The 19,877-nt window shown below is 43.8% G+C and overlaps 1 protein-coding gene across 2 annotated transcripts in view; it reads right to left on the reverse strand.

The window, feature by feature from the left end:
- MCM3AP (minichromosome maintenance complex component 3 associated protein) overlaps positions 1 to 19,877 on the reverse strand; it is a 622,263-nt gene that overhangs the window by 288,813 nt on the left and 313,573 nt on the right. The window contains exon 16 of one of the 2 annotated variants that reach the window (XM_086956239.1): positions 1,660 to 1,773. The exons of the other annotated variant lie outside the window; for it this stretch is intronic. Coding sequence (XP_086812365.1) covers positions 1,660 to 1,773 — 114 coding nt within the window. The remainder of the gene's footprint in view (positions 1 to 1,659; positions 1,774 to 19,877) is intronic. 2 annotated transcript variants of the gene reach the window in all.

Raw genomic sequence — 19,877 nt, forward strand, 5'->3', positions numbered from 1 at the left:
GCTCACGTTAAACTAAGTTCTTATAACACAGGGACACATGGAGGCTGTACATTTACCTACAAAATTATCAGAAGCGCTGCAAGCCTTAACTGGTGGGCCACATATGCTGCAAACATAGCACGGTTCTGGAATCAACACTGCAGACTATAGGGGAAACACCCCATATGCTGCAACCTTGAAGCTCAGGAGTCTACTGGTGTTTGCCCTCTTTGAGTTCAACATGAACATGAAAGGCCAGCAAAGAAGGGATAGGAGGGGGGTGGCTGAAACACACTAGCTGACATATGGGAGACCGTTGCGATGCCCTCTTTCGAGGCGGCATAAACCCAGAATGGCATGGACGCCGGACAGTTTGTACAATACTGTGCCATAAAAATGGTGATGTGTAAATAGTGAGGTGACCTGTCGTCACCCCACCCCCTATTTTTGGTTTTCTGCCATTTAATCACTGCTGGTGCAATTGGACAGTGGCCGGAGCAGTACAACTAGACTATATGCTGCCATCAGATATGACACATGCAAACTCACACTACATACTCTTACAAAACGAGAGACTGATTGTAATCTGTGATTTACAGAAACACTAGTGTTAATTACAGATGTTTAAAGAAATGCCAAGTTCAGACTACTACACGTTAATTATGTGCACAGGACATATATGACACCTGCAATGCTGAATCATATAAATAGCGATATTCTGGGGCATGGCCCCAGGTGTAAAGACCCAGACACCACATATTTATCTACTTTAGGACGGCTTAAAAGTGGTAGCGTACTGGAGGAAGGTGGTGGACCAATACTCAACATATATGTTGCTCACAGAGCAAATGACACCGCATATTTGTTGGCATAGTACTGATGTCATAAGACCAAATCACAAAATGAAACATAATTATGGACAGTTCACAATCTTACAGGTAAATAGACAAGTAGCCATATGCTGGCTGAGCACAAGACCGCCAGCGACACGACAATGGATTTAGGACCTGGCAGAATGGTTAACAGCAGAGGAAAGAAAATGCAACCTCACTGGAACGGATGACATACTGCAAAAAGACCTTGACCTGGGCAAAGTGCTGTTGCGCACCCTGATCTACCATCCAGATGAAGGACTCGCTTGAAGGCCGGACCACATAACGAACTATGTTGACGCTATAGGGTGTATTACTGTTTTCACACAATTGTGGTCTACGGCTTTGTATTACCCCCATTGCCCAGTTACTAAAATGAATGAATTTACTCTAGTCACAGTACATGTCCGATCATCTGCCTACCATCTAAGTCTGTGTGATTCATAGAGAATTTGAAAAAACGTTAATAAAATTGCATTGAAAAAAAATACAAATCAATTCTATGAAGTGGCAATTAGCTGGGGATGAAGGGTTGTGAAAGGATAAATCAGTGTTGAACAGGAAGCTGATGTGGCAGAAATTATTGCCATGAAATGGCTGGTAGGTATTAGCAAGGGGACGACAAATGGCAAAGGGAGCGAAGCTATAAAATGGCTATTAATTGGGATTAGACAAAGCAAAGGGATAAATTCAATCAGCTGGTCACTGACCAGGCACAATGGGATGACAGTGTTCCCTAAGCAACAGTCTCCGTCCACACACCAGTACCACATAAACAGACAAGTAGTGAATGAATCGCTTTACTTACTTCAGTACACTAGAAGATAGCTGTACAGTACTCTCTTTTACAACTTCCTCTGCCAGTTCAGAGCAAAGCTCTAGACTCAGCTGCTCGATCAGGTGCCTTCGTTCCTGTTTCAATCTAAACACAAAAGAAATAGCAGACAAATAATGTCACATATTGGAGCATTCTCAAGCTCCACGCAGAGAGAGATGTAACTATGATATTAAACAATCAAAAGAAGCGTAGCAAACAGGTCTGGGTTTAGTGTACTAATATATGCAGCGTTGGCATATTAGACGGAGACACACTGGTGGGAACCAGCAGTAGAGAACAATGGAGGCCAGATCTCTAAAGTAGTCTCTCATAAAGTTCAGCAGAAGCACTGGAAAGGAGTTGGAAGAATACAACCAGCCAATAGCCTTAGGTGAGAGACAAATGCTCCTCTCGAGCTAGCCAGAATACAATTGACAAAGTCTCAAGCCAATGGCTGAAAGACTGAGTAAAATAAAATAAAAAAGCAATGGCTGAAAGGAAAGGATCATGCTCAATATTGTAATTAAATACATATGGTAAGCAATACGTCTGCTTGACAGCATAACTGTCAAAACCCAGATCTAAAAATTAAGGCTACCAGGGAAATCAGCTCGAAAAAACAGGACAAGCAGGATTAGCTAAAGAAGTGAGAGGTACTGATAGTAGACAGGGTAAAAAGAGTCCTGTCTGAAAAGACTTTGGGGACGGCATAGCCGTTAAAGAGAAGGTTTAGGGTCTCTTCCCTACGTCTCCAGTAATTCTAATTTGGGCACAAACAGAAGTTAGATATATGGATATTAGAAGGGGGGGGGGGTGGCGGGGTTCACCCTACTCGACTCCCACTCCCACTCCCACTCCCACTCCCTTAAAGAAGGAGGGGGAAACCAGGGGTATAATACAAAGACTAACAATGAGAACTCAGTTAAGAAAACATCTTGTGATGGGAGACATGGCATGCTAAGGTGCCAGTTCATGAGTCAGAATTTAAACAATACTGTTTCAGAAAGGTGTGAACTGACCTCTAGGTGGTCCCTCTATAAATTTAACAGACCAGGACTTTCCTCATAAAAGACTTTCCTCACCGCTAATGGAAACAGCCCAAATTTGTTAGCTTTTCAAAAGCAAACTGAGGCAGGATGACACATCTAGCTGTGGATTGTTTCTAGAAGGCCAAATTGGTATGGATAATCTAGAACGTATGACAGAAAATGTTGCTAAACTGTAGTCCTAATTCTGCATGGTAGGTATCTTCATTGAAGTCATAAACGCTAGAATAATTCTGTGCTACCTGTGTGAACCCTGGAGCACTTCTTAATGTTCAACCCATCTAAAATCCCATAGGGTCTTCAAGTCCATCTGATTTCATAATGTTGTACACTCTACAATTGCTTTTCAGAGGTTCCATTTATTTTTCTGGGAGCATACAATGACTCTGAATACCAATTTCATACCTGCATTTAAGCATTTTGCGCAAAAAGGTGGAAATGTATGAAGAAGGGAAAAAGAAAGTGCATTTCATTGTATAGAATTAGCTGTTCACTTAAGAAACCCTGAAGGTTGTCTAACCAGAGGGCTCCTACCGGCAGTTTGCCTCAAAGAGTCAGTTCTTTTTTAACAGTAATACATGTGCTGACTTTATAAGCAATTATTCACCTTCCAATGGGGAGGAACAATAGCTAGCAGATGAGATGCTTAGGACTTCAATGAAGATACCTACGATGCAGAGCCAGGACTACAAGTAAATTACCTTCTGCATCGTAGGATCTTCACTGATAGTTGTAAACCATAGTATACAATAGGACGCTTATGACCGCCTTAAAATGTAACTGCTGGGCAGCAGGAAGAGAGAAAAAACATTTTCACATTATTTCTTAACTGAAGGTATGGCATTACGCAGATTATATTAAATAGATTTCTTAGTGTTTCTTGTCCTATTTTTGCATCAGCTTGCGAATCAGAGTCTAAAAAATAACATTTAGTGAATATATGCAGTGACTGCCAAGTAGCTGATTTAAGTATGTCAGCTATGGGTGCCTTTCTACTGTACTAGCTGGTTATCCTCTGGTAGTGTGCCTGGGTTTACCTGGTTAAGGGCAGTTGGCTAATTGATAGCGTGATACAAGAAACTATCCATCTAGCTATATACTGCTTAGATGTAGCCATTCTTTGCCTTATTGGGCAATAATTAATAAATAATTTAGATGTCTTTCGCAAAATGTTTGTTCTCTTTAGATAGAAACCTAAAACCTTTCTAATATCTCAAAAGTGAAAAGCATGCTCTGCAGTTGTTGCAGGATTAGGAAAAATGTAGGAAGAGTAATTGTTCGATTAATAAAGAAACCCAAAACTACTTTGGGGAGGAATGAGCAATGGGTTCCAATTACTACTTTCTGGGCATGGAATATATAGTTTATGGTTATCCACTGCTGAACATGCTTGCAGTTTGTGTACTCTTGTAGCTGATGTAATAGCTATCAAGCACGCTACTTTCCATGACAAAGGCTTCAAAGAAGATGTTTATAGGTTTGAATAGTGTACCCATTAATTTGGAAAGCATTGTATTTAACTCAATGTGGTGAAGGATGTCAAATTGGATGATAGACTTTTTTCAGTCATTCTGAAAAAAAGTCTTTGACTATTGGTATTATTGAAAAAAGAAACTTCTGTTGGAGATTTTCTATATGCACTGATGGCTACCAGATGCACTTTTATTTAGGAAAACTTCGGCTTAGACTTAGCCAAGTTTAATAAATAAGGGAGTATCACGTCGGCTTGACATATGATATGGTTTACACCAAATGCAGAATCTTTTTTTTTTTTACTTGAAAGCATAATATGACCTCGTCGATGGACATTTGGCTTCGGTTAGGATTTCCATACAGGCTGGTGGTAGAGTTAGATGACCATATTGTCTGACCTTAGGAACCATGCAGCTAAATTCAATGATGGAAGGGTCGGGTATAAAACACTGACCCTGGAGTCACGCTAACAGGTCAGGTCTGTATGGCAACTTCTTGTGTGCTTTTATGGACACTTATAACAAACCCAGTTACCACCACAGTCTTGGTCAATTTTGAGCTATTTGAATCATGTCCGATGTAGATCCGATAGCTTCAGAATCATAGCTGGTGTAGGAAAATGCCCATTTTTGGCATGGTCATTCCCAGTTTTTACCTGGTATCGGAGGCAATTTTGACTGCAATTCACGGAGTTCCTGCTAACCAGGTCCCCAGTGCCAGTACTCTTTCCCTAAAACAAGGCAACTGCTCAATAGTACCCTAATTGGCAAGACCTTTAACACCTCTAAGTCCCTAGTAAATGGTACCCCTGGTACCTAGGGCATGGGTACTAAAGAAGGTACCCAACAGAATGTATTGTGGCACCCTGAAGGACCCACTACCAAACACATGCAGACTCCTATTGCATGCTGCGTGAAATGGTGCAAACAAATGTGAAAAAACATGGTACACACAGTGCCATGCACACAGACTCTGCATTATATTACATGTGAGGACATATCTGAATGAGCAGATATGCCCCCTGTGCTCTCTAGTTAAATTACTAGATAGTACAAGTGAACAGGGAAAAGCATCATAAGTATATGTACTGGTCATTAGCAGTTCCCCAGCTACATGATGGCTTTAGTGAACCCGATGGTGTTCGGTTATCAAACAGCTGGTCTTAAATCCATACTGATGCCAGTAGGGGACTCATTAAAGCATGCACCCATAGGCCACCTTAGATGTGCCCACTGAAAAGCTACAAGCCTCTTAGTGTGCTGGCTGACTGGGATTACCCAGCTGCCATCACAAACATGTTTCTGACTCTCCCTGCAGTTGAGAGCACACGGTCTGAGGCCAGAAACAATGCCTGCTCGGGAGGAAGGTTTTCACACCTCTTCCAGCAGGTTGGCTAGTGATTTAGCATATCAAGGCCATGAGCTTCAAAGCCCCTGTTACCTTACATGTGCGACCCCGGCTTCCTGCAGACCGGGGAGATGCCACTCTCTGCACTGAGGCCCATTTGGCACCAGGGAAGGCAGGAAATTAGTTATAGGTGTGTTGCATAACCAGACTAGTCACACCCCTAAGGTGGGTTCATAATATGCTGCTAGAAAGAAGGGTACCACCATTTTGATTTTGGTGGAATTAGGACACCTGGGACAGGGCTATGCCCAATCCCCACAGGAAGTGGTTACATTGGGGGTGTAATGACCCCAGGGGTAAGTATCCCATTTGCTAATACCTTTCCCTCCCTTTAAAGCCCCTAAATTTAGCATTTAGGTGGCCCCCCGACACTAGACACTGAGATCTGCCCAAGTAAAGAAGGACAAAAAAGAGCTGAAGAAGCAAGAACTGTGGGCTAACGGTGGACTTTTGGCGCCAAACCCTGGCTGCTCATGTCCCAACAGTAAGTGAAAAAAGATGCCTTAGAAGCAGAAATCACACACATACTCTAACAGAAGAAACCTGGATCCCAGGTTATGTCAAATTAAGACGATAGTCGTACAGTGCCTTCTTGCCATGCCTTTGGAATATTCCGAATAAGATGTAGTACTTCAACCAAATTAGCCGTAAGTACACAATTCTCTGATAAAATTTCCTTTTAAGGTTAAATCAAATAGGGGGTGTGGCTTGACACGCGACCAAGGTGGCCGCGTCTTTTTGAGCTCCGTTCGTTCTCCAGTGCGACTGTTCGTCGAAGTATGCTGCGCTGGTGATTTTCGCTCACCACGCAGCGAAATCGAGCAGCGGAATACTTGGGGACTCCTATGCTCCTTTTTTTGGGAGGTTTGGAGCCCCTTTGGTGTGTTTGTTGGCACAGCGACTTCCTCTTCAGGCTCAAGGATCAAAATGGCGATGGATGAGGGAAGTCTCTGCCGACTCACAGCATAACATCTGCGCGACAGAGGAATTCGACATTTTTAAGAGGGTTAACTCATCGAGGACAAAACAGCATTTTGGTGAGGATGATACTTCGTGGATCACACCATCAGTTTATGGCAACACCTGAATAGTTGCATTAAACCAGAGGCAGCAATACCTAACAATTCGCAACACGGGTATTTTCTGTGCACCTCTCCCTTCATGAATAAGGTACTGTAATTTTACCCTTCATGCCCCACATTCTCATGCACTTCGTTTTCGGGAGGAGGCAAGATGGCGGCCGCTTGAGTGGCCGGTGCAGAGCTGTTTGCGGCGAGGACACTAGCTCTGATGGAATCCACGGTGTAGCACACATTAGAGCAGACCATCTGTTTCAGTAAAGAGAAGACTTACGTACACTCTGCTCAGAGTCCTGCCTGGCGTAGATTCGAGCAATGTGGATGACCCTCGCTCGGTGCGGCTCCGAGAGGCAGCATCTGAGGGGTGGTGCTGCGGGCGTTGGAGGCTGTCATCCGCGAACGCTACGAGCCGAGAGGTGGGCGGAGTCACCTGCAGACTCTGAGTCAGCCGCGGAGTTGGACGCGGCGCCAGAGGAGTCGGGAGGGGAAGCGGAAACCTCTCTGGATTACTCTGGGGAAAGTACTCGAATGGATTATCGGCAGTGGAGGCGGCTACAGTGCGAAATGGCCCCCAAACAGAACCCCAATTCGAAGATAGGCAATGCCAAGAAAAAAGCGCCTAAAGATGAGGCTGAGACAGTGATTTCAGACGCAGCGCGCGGAGAAGAGCCTTCATCGCAAGATCTGCAAAAGAGGAGACAGCAGGGAGCCCCCAAAACACGATTGGCTACAGCCTCTGTTCTGGATATGCTGGTTAAGGCGGGTAAGGAGAAGGGGCAGAAGGTTTTGGGAGAGGATACTCCTCTGGTTGAGCATAATGTATCAGGAAATGCGGATGTACCCTCTCTAATTCAAGTACCCGCTGAAGGAACACTGGGTGCATCTGTTGATGTAAGGGAGGTGTCTAAATCTGCGGGAGTAGAAGGTCTACCTGGACTACCTGGCTCATCAGAAATCCCGTTAGAAACCCCTGTAATTGAAATAGAAGATGTAATTGATGGGGCAACAGCGGGAGCCACGGGTGAAAAGGAGAGTGAACCTAGTGAGGCTTTCGTCTCGGTCTCTGATGGTGGGGGAGAGTGGTCAGAAGAGGATGAAGAACATAGCTTGTGTGAGGAGACCGACACTGACCCAGAGAATGATATGCCAGCCACTGCCTTGAAAACTAAGAAAGCTGCCTGGGGGCAGGAGCGTGCGCAAAGGGAGTTAAGTTGGGACCATTCTTCCGCCCAGCCACTAATAGGCAGCCCCCTGCTGGAACAGACACAAATATCCCTGCTAGAGTCCATACACCAAGAGATTTTAGCACACCGAGAGGAGACACGCCAGGATAGTCGGAAATCGCAGGCTGCGATGAGGAAAATGCAGGGAGTGGTGCGGAAATAATCTAAAGCGTGTGCCAATATGGGAGACAGTGTGTCAAATCTGGAGGAGCGTGTGGTGGCAACAGAAACCGAAGTGGCAGATGCTGTATCTAAGGTCGATGACCAATGCTCTCAGGTGACAGATATACAGTGGAAACTGGAGGAGATGGAAAATAGGCTTCGAAGAAATAACCTGAGAGTACTAGGAATTCCAGAGGAGGCTGAAGGATCGGACATAAGAACGTATATCATCAAGCTTTTTCAACAAGCCTTTCCTGAGTTGTCTGGCTGGGACTGGCCAAAGGAGTTACAAAGAGTGCACCGATTTCCCTTTAAGTTAAGAAGGAACGCCAAGGAAGGAGATAAACCGAGGGCAGTACTGATTTTTCTTGGCAATTTTGCTTTACGAAAGGAGATTGCGGATAAGGCGAGGCCAGATGCCAAGAGAAATGTAGATGGGGTGTCGTTCTTTGTCAGTCCGGACTTTTGCCACGTGACTGTGGAAAGATGCTGGCGTCTTAGGGGGTTGATAAAGCCCTTTCAGGATAAGAAACTTCAAGCCTATTTGATAAATCCTGCACAGTTAAAAATAATTAATGAAGGGAAAACACTGTATTTTTCCTCAGAAGTGAAGGCGAAGGAGTATCTTGATAGCCTGGGCAAATAGATCCAGATAAACTAACAGATTAATTATATTATAATGCTATAATTGGTATAAACTGATGCACGGTTAGGTCACTGGTAATGGTTCTGTGTGTGCAAACATTTTTGAATGTATATTTTTCTCTATAAGGGTTTCTTAAGTTTGTTTTAGGCACTAAAAAGTTATATCTAGTCGTCCTCGCTGTAAACAATGCACTTCCATCACATGCACAGGCTAGATCTGTGCGTCTCACTGAGCGGGGGGTGTAGTAGGTGGGCTGGGGGGAGGGGGGGGTGGTGGTGGGGCGGAGGGGGTAGGGGGCTGTGGAAGGATGAAAATGGAAAATGGGAATATAAAATGCAATACTGTTTGGGTTGGGTTAACCAGACAAAAAGAGCAGATACTCAAAATTAATGGAATTAAGCGACAGGGCTCACAGGGACGTCTAACCATAAATCAGGATGTTAGACCTTAAAATCTGCACACTAAATGTGGGTGGCCTAAATGACTGGAGGAAGAGACAAAGACTGGCCCACTTTGTTAAATTTAATAGGACAGATGTACTCTGTCTCCAGGAGACGCATTTGCCCTAGGCGAAGAGGAATCTTATGTTCTTAAACGGCTTTGAGCTGGTCGCCTGCTCCTTACAATCTACAATGATCAGGGGGGTTGCCATCTTGGTTGGGAAATCCCTGGGTGGTGTTAAAAGAGTGAAGGCAGATAGTTATGGAAGATGGGTTATATCAGAGCTGGAAATGGGCCTGACTTTGTGTGTAATATATGGCTCTAACGGGGAAGACCGTGAGATTTTTGATTTCTTGGAAATTGAATTAGCTGGCTGGCCAGGACCTCTAATAGTTTGTGGAGATCTAAACATCTCAGCGACGATAAAGCAAAATATATCGGTCGGAAACCCAGGGTCTATAGGGCGATGAAAGCACTTATGGGATCATTGGCTTTAACAGATGTTTGGGGGACCAAGGAGCCACAAAACCCTGGCTTTACCTACTTCTCGAATCCAGCCCAGAAACATTCTAAACTGGACTACCTGTTTATTTCCTCATCAGAAATCAAAAGAGTTACCATCACCAGGTTTCCGAGGGTATTATCGGACCACAATCCGTTGGTAATTCTGTATAAAAGGGCTGGTGGGGAAAGAATGAAATCCTCTTGGACTTTTGAGAGGAGGCTATTGGCTGATCTAAGATTTGTGGCCCATATTAAGAACTGGTCGGAAGCCTTTTTTGATGCTAATAGGTATAGTGCGTCTCGCAATATAGTATGGGAATCATTCAAAGCGGCTTTGAGAGGAGTGACTGTTAGCTTTTCAGTGAAACTGAGAAAAGAAGACAGGATGGAGGAAACCCAACTTCTGGAGAGACTAACAACTATTGAGGAAGAGCACGTGAAGATTATAGCATCAGGTGGGGATGGAAGTACTAGTTCTAGCCCTCTGCTACTAAGGCAGAATTACAGAAATTGGTTACCCAAAAAGCGATAGGGGAATATCAGGCTACTAGAACTAACCGTTATGAAACAGGCGAAAATGCCGGTAGAGCTCTTGCTCTCCGTTTAAGGCAAGAGAAGTCTAAAAATATAATTACAAAGATAGTTGATAGGGGTAAAGAATTTAGTGAAGCTAAAGAGATTTTATATGTTTTTAGAGAATTCTATCAGAGACTATATGATGAGGAGGCTAGAGACAGAGAACAGTTAGATAGTATTGAAGATTCCGGACCGCGCCTTGACACCTTATTACAAGAAGAACTAGACAAAGATATCACCAAACAGGAGGTTAAGACTGCCTTACATGAGCTGGCCTCGGGGAAGGCTGCAGGCCCTGACGGCATCCCCCTGGAGGTTTACAAGAGCATAGAATCTGAAATCATCATTTTGCTTGTAGATCTTTTTAATGGGATTGTTTATTCCGGGCAGACCCCGGACTCATGGAAAGAGACGAACATCATTGTATTCCATAAAAAAGGGAAACCCAGTGAGATCCCGGGGTCATATAGACCCATCTCGCTTATTAACTCCGATACCAAGCTATATTCTAAGATCTGGGCTTCGAGGTTGGGTAGGATCATAGGCGGTCTCGTCTCCCCTTGGCAGCATGGATTCCTCCCTGGACGTGGCACGACGGATCATACTAGCAGAGCTATAGCTTTATTTGACGCCCATGCTGCCACGGGAGGGGAGATGGCCATGATCCTACTCGACGCAGAGAAGGCTTTTGATCGGGTGGTATGGGGCTTTCTTTGGGACATCTTAGCAGAAAGAGGGTTCGGGCAGAAAACCATTAGAGCACTAAGGGTGATGTATCAAGATCCAGTGGCTAGAGTGACGATAATGGGTGAGAAATCAAATCTGTGTTCTATAAAGAGAGGGACCCGCCAAGGGTGCCCGTGCTCCCAGATTCTTTTTTCCCTCTATATTGATCCGCTAATTCAGGCCATATTAGGGTGCCCCAGGTTAAGACTTGTGGTTTTTAATGGATTTGAAAATAAAGTTTTAGCATACGCGGATGATATCGCGGTATTCTCATCCGATCCCCAGCAGGCAATGGTGGTCTTGTCAGATTTGACGAAAAAATTTGGTGCTAGCTCTGGATACCTTTTAAATGAAGCGAAGACCCAGATTATCTGCACTAAAACCATTGTGAAATCTGATCCCAGATTTGTAGATGCAGCGGTATATCTAGGGGTGACAATTAATGCTTCCGTAGATAGAATTGTTTAAGAAAATTACACCACTCATTAAATCAATAAAATCTGATCTGATAAGGTGGGACGGGCTTCATTTATCATTGATTGGGAGGGTGAATGCTGTCAAAATGACTATGTTTCCCAAGATATTATATTTATTTCGGGTCATACCATTATTTCTTGAGGAGAAAATAATCAAGAATCTAGAATCAATGTTTATTAAATTCATTTGGCAATTTGGGAAGGTAAGGCGGCCCACTAACTGTTGTTTCTCCCGAAAGATAGGGGGGGTTTGGCTCTCCCTAACCTAAGACTGTATCAATGGACCTGTCTTCTGACCCAAATGACATTGCTCTTCCAGCCAGATACTTATGACAACAATTTAAGTATAGAATTCGAGCGTTCCCCCTCTATATATGAGCTATTGTTAGGAAGAAAGGCGATGGGCTTAATGCTATGCGAAATTGATCGTAGATTTTACAAGTAGCCGAGGTTGAAGATTATTGATGGTGTCTGGCGAGTTTGGAAGGCCTGTGGAAAGTTCTGTAACATCCCCAAGATTAATCCTTATTTACATATTTATAACTCAAGCCTCCTCACAGCAACAGAGGCAGATAGGACCTTCAAAGTTTGGGGAGGGTTAGGCATCAAAACATTGTGGCAAGTAATGGATGGAGATGGGATACTAAGATTTGATGCCCTACAAAAAAGTTTTGGAATCCCAGACAACCACTGGTTTGTTTACACCCAATTGGTACGCTCTTTGAAGGCTCAGAGACCAAAACTGCTACCTCCCGTTAGTAGCCCCCTACTGGATGCATTGACCAGAGGCTGTAAAAAAATTAGGGTCCTGTATAATATTCTTATCTCAGAGATCCAAGATGATGTGGATAAGACAGAGGTAGCTTGGGCTAGAAAATTAGGAAACCCAGATATAGACGTTGACCAAGCCCTAATACTGAACAAAAAGATCTTTAGAGCCACAAACCTAAGAGCCCAGCATTACAAAACGATATTTAATCTGTACTATACCCCAGCGAAATTATTTGCTTGGGGGGTCAGGGCCGACGATACATGTCCTAGGTGTGGGGATGGTCAAGCAGACCTATTACATATGTTTAACTGTAACCAATTAACCCCAGTTAAGAATGAGATTGAAAAATTTTGGGAGGGGCTGCTAGGTCTCAAAATCGATCTATCCCCTACTCGAATGATATTGGGCACTGATTCTAATCTAAATCTGGGGAAAGAGGAAGAAGTTCTGATTTTTATATCCGTGGCGGTGCTCAGGCTTTCAATTTCGGCAGGATGGAAGGATATCTTGGCTCCATCCTTCCAAATGTGGCTCTCTAGGCTGCTTGGAATTCATAACATGGAGTCCTGCCTGTATGAACAAAAGGGTTTAAAAACACGAGAATTCGGAAGAAGGTTCTGGGCCCCTGTTACAGATTGGAGGCAGTCTAAGCTGTAACAATCTAGATTAAGTGCTACCTTTTATGGGCTATTGCCGACAGGCGTATCCTTTTAACATCAAACCTTTAAGAATTGTAAATAAGATGAATTTGGTCCTGTTTTATTGTACTGCTGTCCGAGTATTTATGTATTGTTGTTTTATCCATTGATTGTATATCTGTATATGATTTTGAGATTTAAGAACTGCTGTTTTTATGTCTGGATTATTTATTCACTGTAATTGCACTTATATCCCTAATAAAAAAAAAAAGTCATGCACTTCGTTTTCAAGAGGCACTATCCTGAGGAGACAACACTTTTCACAAAATGGCAGCCGTTCTCTGAAGTTTTGGTCGGAGTGCTATTTGTCATATTTGTGACCTGCATTTCAGTTGGTTTTACTCCAGTGAGGGTGTTTATCCATATACCCATCTGTTAGCTTGTTCTGTGACTTTTGAGGATCATATTGGCTCTGGCTGAGTGGGCAGTCTGTTTCCATTACCATTGCCTTTCGCCAACGATTGCTCGCTTTTTGTTAGCAATTCTTCTGACTGTGTTTATATTGGAATTCACCTCAAGACTTCCCCTCTGCTTGAACCTCCTTGCTGTGTTTTGCAGCAATGGTGTTCTTTTAGCATGGTAAACAGCATTTTAGCCTGCTCTACGATTCTTTCGACATTGATACAGTCATTTGGTGTGGTCGCTTGTTGTCACCCCCAAGGATAGAGATGCGAAGGGAAACTTGAAGAGGTATAAACAGAATTCCCCCATGCCAGACATTTCGGCAAAGGGCAATATGGATTCTGCCTCAACTTTAGATACTATTCTAACTAAACTTATTGCAGTCCATGACATCGCGCAAACCACTAAAACGAACACAGACTTACTTTAGGTTGAAGTGGCGACAATCCGAAATTACCTAAAAAATCTCTAATTACGGGTCTCCAATGCAGAAACACGAATTAGCTCTGTGGAAGACTTCACAAATAAACAAGCTAAACAGGCTCACAGTATGGATTGCTCCTTGGCTTCCTTAAGAAGAGACATGACTGAACAAGAAGATAGGAATCGTAGGACAAACATTTCAAATTTTTGGCCTTCCAGAGGCTTGGGAGAAATCTGCTTCTTCATTGTTGGTTTTCTTGCTTACATGGATACCTTCTGTCCTGAACATTTAATTTGAAAAAGACTTTGAAATAGAACGTGCTCAGAGTTCCAACCTTTCAGCCTAAAGCGGTAACTTCTCTGAGGTCAGTGATTTTTAAACCTCTGCGCCATCAACACTCGACAAATCCTAGCTCAAATGAGGAAGATTAAAACTCTACAATGGGAAGGGCACAAAATATCAATATCACAGGACTTTGCTAGAGATACTGTCATTCGCTGTAAAGGTTTCTTGAATCTACGCAGAAGGCGTATAGAGATGAACATTCCATTTTCATTTGCAGATCCTTCACGTTTCAGAATAACTTTTAAAGGTCGCCCACAGATTTTTTACGAACCTGTAGAGCTTTCCACGTTTTTGGATAATCAGTCTGATTCACAGATAGAGCAGATGGTTTCTGAATCTCCTCCTACCACGTCTTTTTCTTAAAGTATCTCAGTGCTGGTCTGCCTGGTTCCATATTTCCTGCATTTTTGCTATTAAAAGGTGGCCTTCTTCTGCCCTTGTGCTCTTTTTTTGTATGGTAAATTCAGTTGTATAGCTGATATTTTATGGTGGTTAATCTCTCTTAACTGTTTTTTCATTCACAGGTTTTAGCTTTGGTTTAGCTCATTTCTCTTTTGAAGTGATAACTATCCATTGTAGCTGATGTTGCTGTATATTGGTTGTTTTCTTTTAACTGCTCTTTCCTTTACAGGTCTTAGGGGTGCTTATACTTCTATGTATGTTACCTAAGAGTTATATCTGTGTACTAACATTGACTCTGTGCTGTTTTGCTCAATAATGTTTGTCACTATATTTCTCCTGTACTTCTCCTCAATTTCTTTATCATTTCTTTTCGTCTCTGAACTACTTCATTTGTGTTTAGGTAAATAAAGTTTCTTGGCCTTTATTTCAAGCTGTACTCCAATCTCATAACATAGGGGATTCTTTTATCAACATGGTAACGTCCCTATATGCACAACCTAAAGCTAACATCAGAGTTATTGGTACAACACAATTTGGACAGTGGACCACTCTTATTTTCTCAAAGCACCAACCCACATATCACCACCATATATATATATATAATTTTCAATGAAATGGTGTGCAATTCTCAAATGCTCCCTGTCCTGAAAGCATATCCCAAAACTTTGGAAAAAAAGTCAATATTTTTATCAAAATTGAGAAAGCACCGCTTCAGAGATAAATCTCCACCAAACATGGGAGATAAATGAGTCATTGAATTGTCCTGTTATAAAGACGCTGAATCGTGATTGCAAAAAGTTCCAAGTTCTTTTAATAATCTATTTCTAGAAACCAGCCAACGCGTTTCGTTCTGTCAAACAGAACTTCTTCGGGACCGACCCCTACAGGCAACTACATTAAGGTGACTTTGTACTGTGTCTTGATAAAAGAACAAGAGGTGGGACCACTTGACTGTGCTACGTGAATACGTCACATAGATAAGGTGAACACTGTGCTTTATACCTAACAAATAAGTGAGAGTCTCACTTGTACAATTGGAAATACCCATGAGTTTGGGCCCACCTTAGTAGGACTATTCAAATAGAGGAAATGAATATACTTTGAAAAGACGATCTGGCTTTGAAAATACATACGCCTGGTGACATCGTTTGCGCCCTGAAGAAGTTCTGTTTGACAGAACGAAACGCGTTGGCTGGTTTCTAGAAATGGATTATTAAAAGAACTTTGAACTTTTTGCAATCACGATTCAGCGTCTTTATAACAGGACAATTCAACGACTCATTTATCTCCTATGTTTGGTGGAGATTTATCTCTGAAGCGGTGCTTTCTCAATTTTGATAAAAATACTAACATCAGAGTTAATAGGGCTACGTCTTCCTTTTTTTTCTACATAAAGGCACTAGACAAGGGTGCCCGCTATCTATTTTCTATTGGCTATAGACCCACTCCTTCGGTTACCTAATTTAAATTCCGTTTTTTCTGTTTTCTGTTGTGTTTTGTTTAGGATCAGCGCCGGGACGCCCCTTTGCTGGAGCAGCTGTGCGCTCTATAAAACCCATAACATAACATAACATAACATAAATGACAATATCAAATTTCAATTTGGTTCACATACAATTACACCGGCTGCGTACCAGCTAAGATTAAGGATCTTTTGTCCTCCTGGTCTTCGAAATATATCTCCAGGTGGGGAAGGCTTCAAACTATTAAGATGATGATAACGACGATTAACAACTTTTTATCCTCCAAGCTACCTGTAAGGTTGTCCTCATTCTTTTTCCGTGAGATTGATTTACTTACCTCAAAGTTTTAATGGAATGACAAACGTGCTAGAATTGCATATAAACATCTTAGGAAGCCATCTGCCTTGGGTGAATGTAATCTTCCAGATTGGAACTTATATCAAATTACTTTTTTAACATCTCAGGGTGGTCTCTGGTTTTTATCGAATTCACACCATAACCCTCCGAGGATTTATATTGAACGAGAGTTGCGTTCTCCCCTTTCTACCCCTTCTTTTCTCACTGCCTCTAAACTTGTGTTACCTAAATCAAGTCGTAATATTTCTGACACAATGAATGCTCTAAAATATATAGATAAAAAGTCTTCCAACCCCATTCATAAATAGAGATGGTCCTCATTATGGTATAATCCTAAAATTGTTAGGATATGGATCCTGCTAAGATTTCTTCCTGGGCTAATAGAGGTCTTACATTGGTTAAACATCTTTATGACTCCAATCATGATCCTCTTCCTTTTTAGGTCTCGGTCTGCGATGGCTGCGCAGACATGGGCAGTCGAGCTAGCGAGATTTAATGACTTAAGAGTATTTTTCACAAGCGAGGTTAAGCCCCGCCCCTCTTTTCAATTGGCTGGCGATACCGTCCATGCTAAACTGTGGCCAGCCATTGGAAAAGAGGTCCTAGTGACGTTCTTCTTTCTCTTTTAGCCCTGTCCCTTTCAGACTGGGTTCCTTGACTTACTGTTGTGGTAAAAGCTTTCTTATCATCTTTATGGGGCCATCTGTTTCGCCCCATAAAGAAGATAAGGATCTTTTACTCCATCAGTAAGTCAAGGACGCCAGTGGCAAAGGGACGAGGCTAAAAGAGAAATTTCTTTCATTTTAGGGGACTCTGTGAATCTCCAGGATCGTTGCAGGCTTTTCTTTCTCCTTCTGCTGGTCGGCGCGACATTGGTGGACCCGCTCTTCGTGGTGTGGCCGTCATGGGCGCACTTTACAGTGGTGCCTGAGGTCGGAGGAAGTTGTTGTTCTTCTGGAGGAGGAGTGCGGCGCAGCGCTAGGAAGGATCGGCATGATGTCAGTGAACCCCAGCACACACAGAAGCCGCTACACAGACGATGGAGCTGAGTTGGTTTGCATCAAGGAATGTGAATCAAAGGCTGGGGTTCTAATCCCAGCTCCCCTGGGACACCACTTTGTGGGATCTTGGGCAGATTCGTGTATCTCACCACGCTTCAGTTCCTTTATCCCCCGGGGAAGGCTGAACACCGTGTGAACAACGAGACACTGACGTGTACGGATGTTTCCGCAAACGCAGGTCATATGCAGAGTAGTAGCAGCCCAGAGATGCGGATCCCCCGCAGCCAGTCACACAGCTGTGTGCAGCCTGTGTGTACACACTGTTGATCACAGGCAGGGGGCTGGCAGCCTTTCTGCCGTGTGCCCGGTATCCGCGCTCCCCTCACTGCTGCCCCCTCGTGTGCACAGCTCACAATACATCTCTGGAGAATGGATCTGCGGTGCCACTCAGCGCTCCTAAATAGATTTGTAAGCCACCTCCGATGAACCATTAACATTTAGCATACATGTTAGCAGCACTTCCGACCGCTGTCGTCCTGGGGTGCTGGCCACTTAGCCTGCATGCGCAGAGGGGGGTGGGCGGAGGGGAAGAGAGCATTTCGCATACATTGCAGCCTGCTCTAAGCCAAGGCTGCGTCTGTTCTTAGGTGGCATTTCTTGCAAGGGTGTGCATAGCCTGGCACGCGCGTGCCTGTAATTACCAGCAAAAGGCGAGGCGAGTTACAAACACGAGGGACCGCTGACTTCGAGGCACCTGCCGCTCACATACTTCTACAAAGATGAGCGCTTTTACTAGTTCCTAAGGAAGAACTGGTGCGTTTCCCGGCACCAGCATCGCCTTTCCAACTGTCACACATGCTTTAAAGGGGTCTTTCAGCTGGGTCTGAGGCCAGAAGTTTCTGCCCGTCACCAGCTCATGTCCTTATAGTTTCTAACAGAACTTTGAGCAGCCCTCCTTAAGGCACGGTCTTTAAAGCTCTCTTTCAGGCGCTGATGTTCTGATTCCAATGTGTTATTGTTTAGAAGCCGCGTTAGACACTGTGACTTCATTTACCTGGCTTCTGCTTTATTTGAAGTTTTGTTGCAGACGCTATTCCTTTTTCACACTCAGACCTACACTTCACGTTGTTTAAACAAGTCACCCGCCAGGTTTTAGAAGCGGTATATTTCTCTTGTTTTACCACTGCCGTGTTAGGCTCTGTTAGGTGCTGTTGGAGGTTATTCGGGATGCAGCTGGACACATCTCCGTTCCCATCTCCGCACGTCACATGGAGACCTTGAAATATTCTTGGGCGAGATTGCAAATATGACAATCTCTATACGGTGCACTGACGAATGGTGAAGCGCACCCTATGCTTAGAGCACAGGAGTAGTGTAAGATCCACGCCTGTGAGGAGCGCGGGGAGATGTAGAAATGCCAGATACAAGAGGGGCGACTCAATCGCAGCCCCCAGCAGCAAACACTCTCACAGGGGAAAGTCACATTGAGAAACACATTGCCGAAAATGGAAGAGAGGAGGCAGAAAGAGAATCATACTGACGGGCTGAGGGAAAGCGTGAGAATGAGATAGATAGATGGATGGACAGACTGACATTCTCTCGTGGCTTGTGTACGCACATAAGTAAAACGTTTTACACCCTTTAAGTTCAGCACACCCGCCCAATGGGACGGGCTCTGCCTTAACCAGGGGTCTAAACTTAGAAAATCTCACGAGGCCAGCAATAGACCCACTGCCCCACAGATTGTTACTGAAGAAGGCAGGATCCGGTCAGACTGCACACTTGACATAGCCAGACTGCACAAGAGGGTCGGGGTCCTCAGAGCAGGACAGCTGTGGTCCGGCTGCAGGGCAGCGAGACAGGACGAGGGCAGGGGCCTCCGCGACACATCTAATGTGAGGGGCTAACCCCAGCTCCTGTCATGCACGCCAAATCTTTTTAATTTAGCACTTCGTGCAAATCCAGATTAAAATAACTCAGGATATTGATTCGGCCAGTGGAATTGACATTAATTTTAGTTCACTTCTCACTTTGCAAAGAGATCGATGCCGAGTAATAACAGCCGACATCTCTGCTGAAAGTAGGAGAAAGGAGAGCCGACCAGAGAAATCGAAAATGCAACCAAATAAATCACTGTCCACTTTCCCGGGAGCGTAGTCAGCTCAGGAATGGCCAGGAGAAGGGGCGTGCGAGCCTGCCTGTGGAGGGGGCTGCCAGGGAACAGGGGCTGAAGCCAGAAGGGGCGCGCAAGCCTTCCTGTGGAGGGGTCGCAGGGGCACCCCCACATAGAGAGCTAAATAAAGGGGACATCTATTGTGTCTGCTGCCGCCTCCATGACCCAGCTGAACTGTGTATTTTATTAAAACTAATGTAAGGCACCTTGATTTATCAAAGGCCATTCATTGTGAATGAACTTCTACTTATTAATGAATATATGAAATACATTTTTATTTTATCCTAATTTATTTTTATTTTGTTCAGACGAACAATATAACTAGCTAGGGTACAAAGAAGCGGGCGAGTGAATAAATGAGTGTTCCCGCAAATGATTATTTTTTCTGTTAAGAAAAAGTCAATACCACCTTT

The sequence above is a fragment of the Lissotriton vulgaris genome, chromosome 2_1 (assembly GCF_964263255.1).
Source record: "Lissotriton vulgaris chromosome 2_1, aLisVul1.2, whole genome shotgun sequence".
NCBI classification, from domain to species: Eukaryota; Metazoa; Chordata; class Amphibia; order Caudata; family Salamandridae; genus Lissotriton; species Lissotriton vulgaris.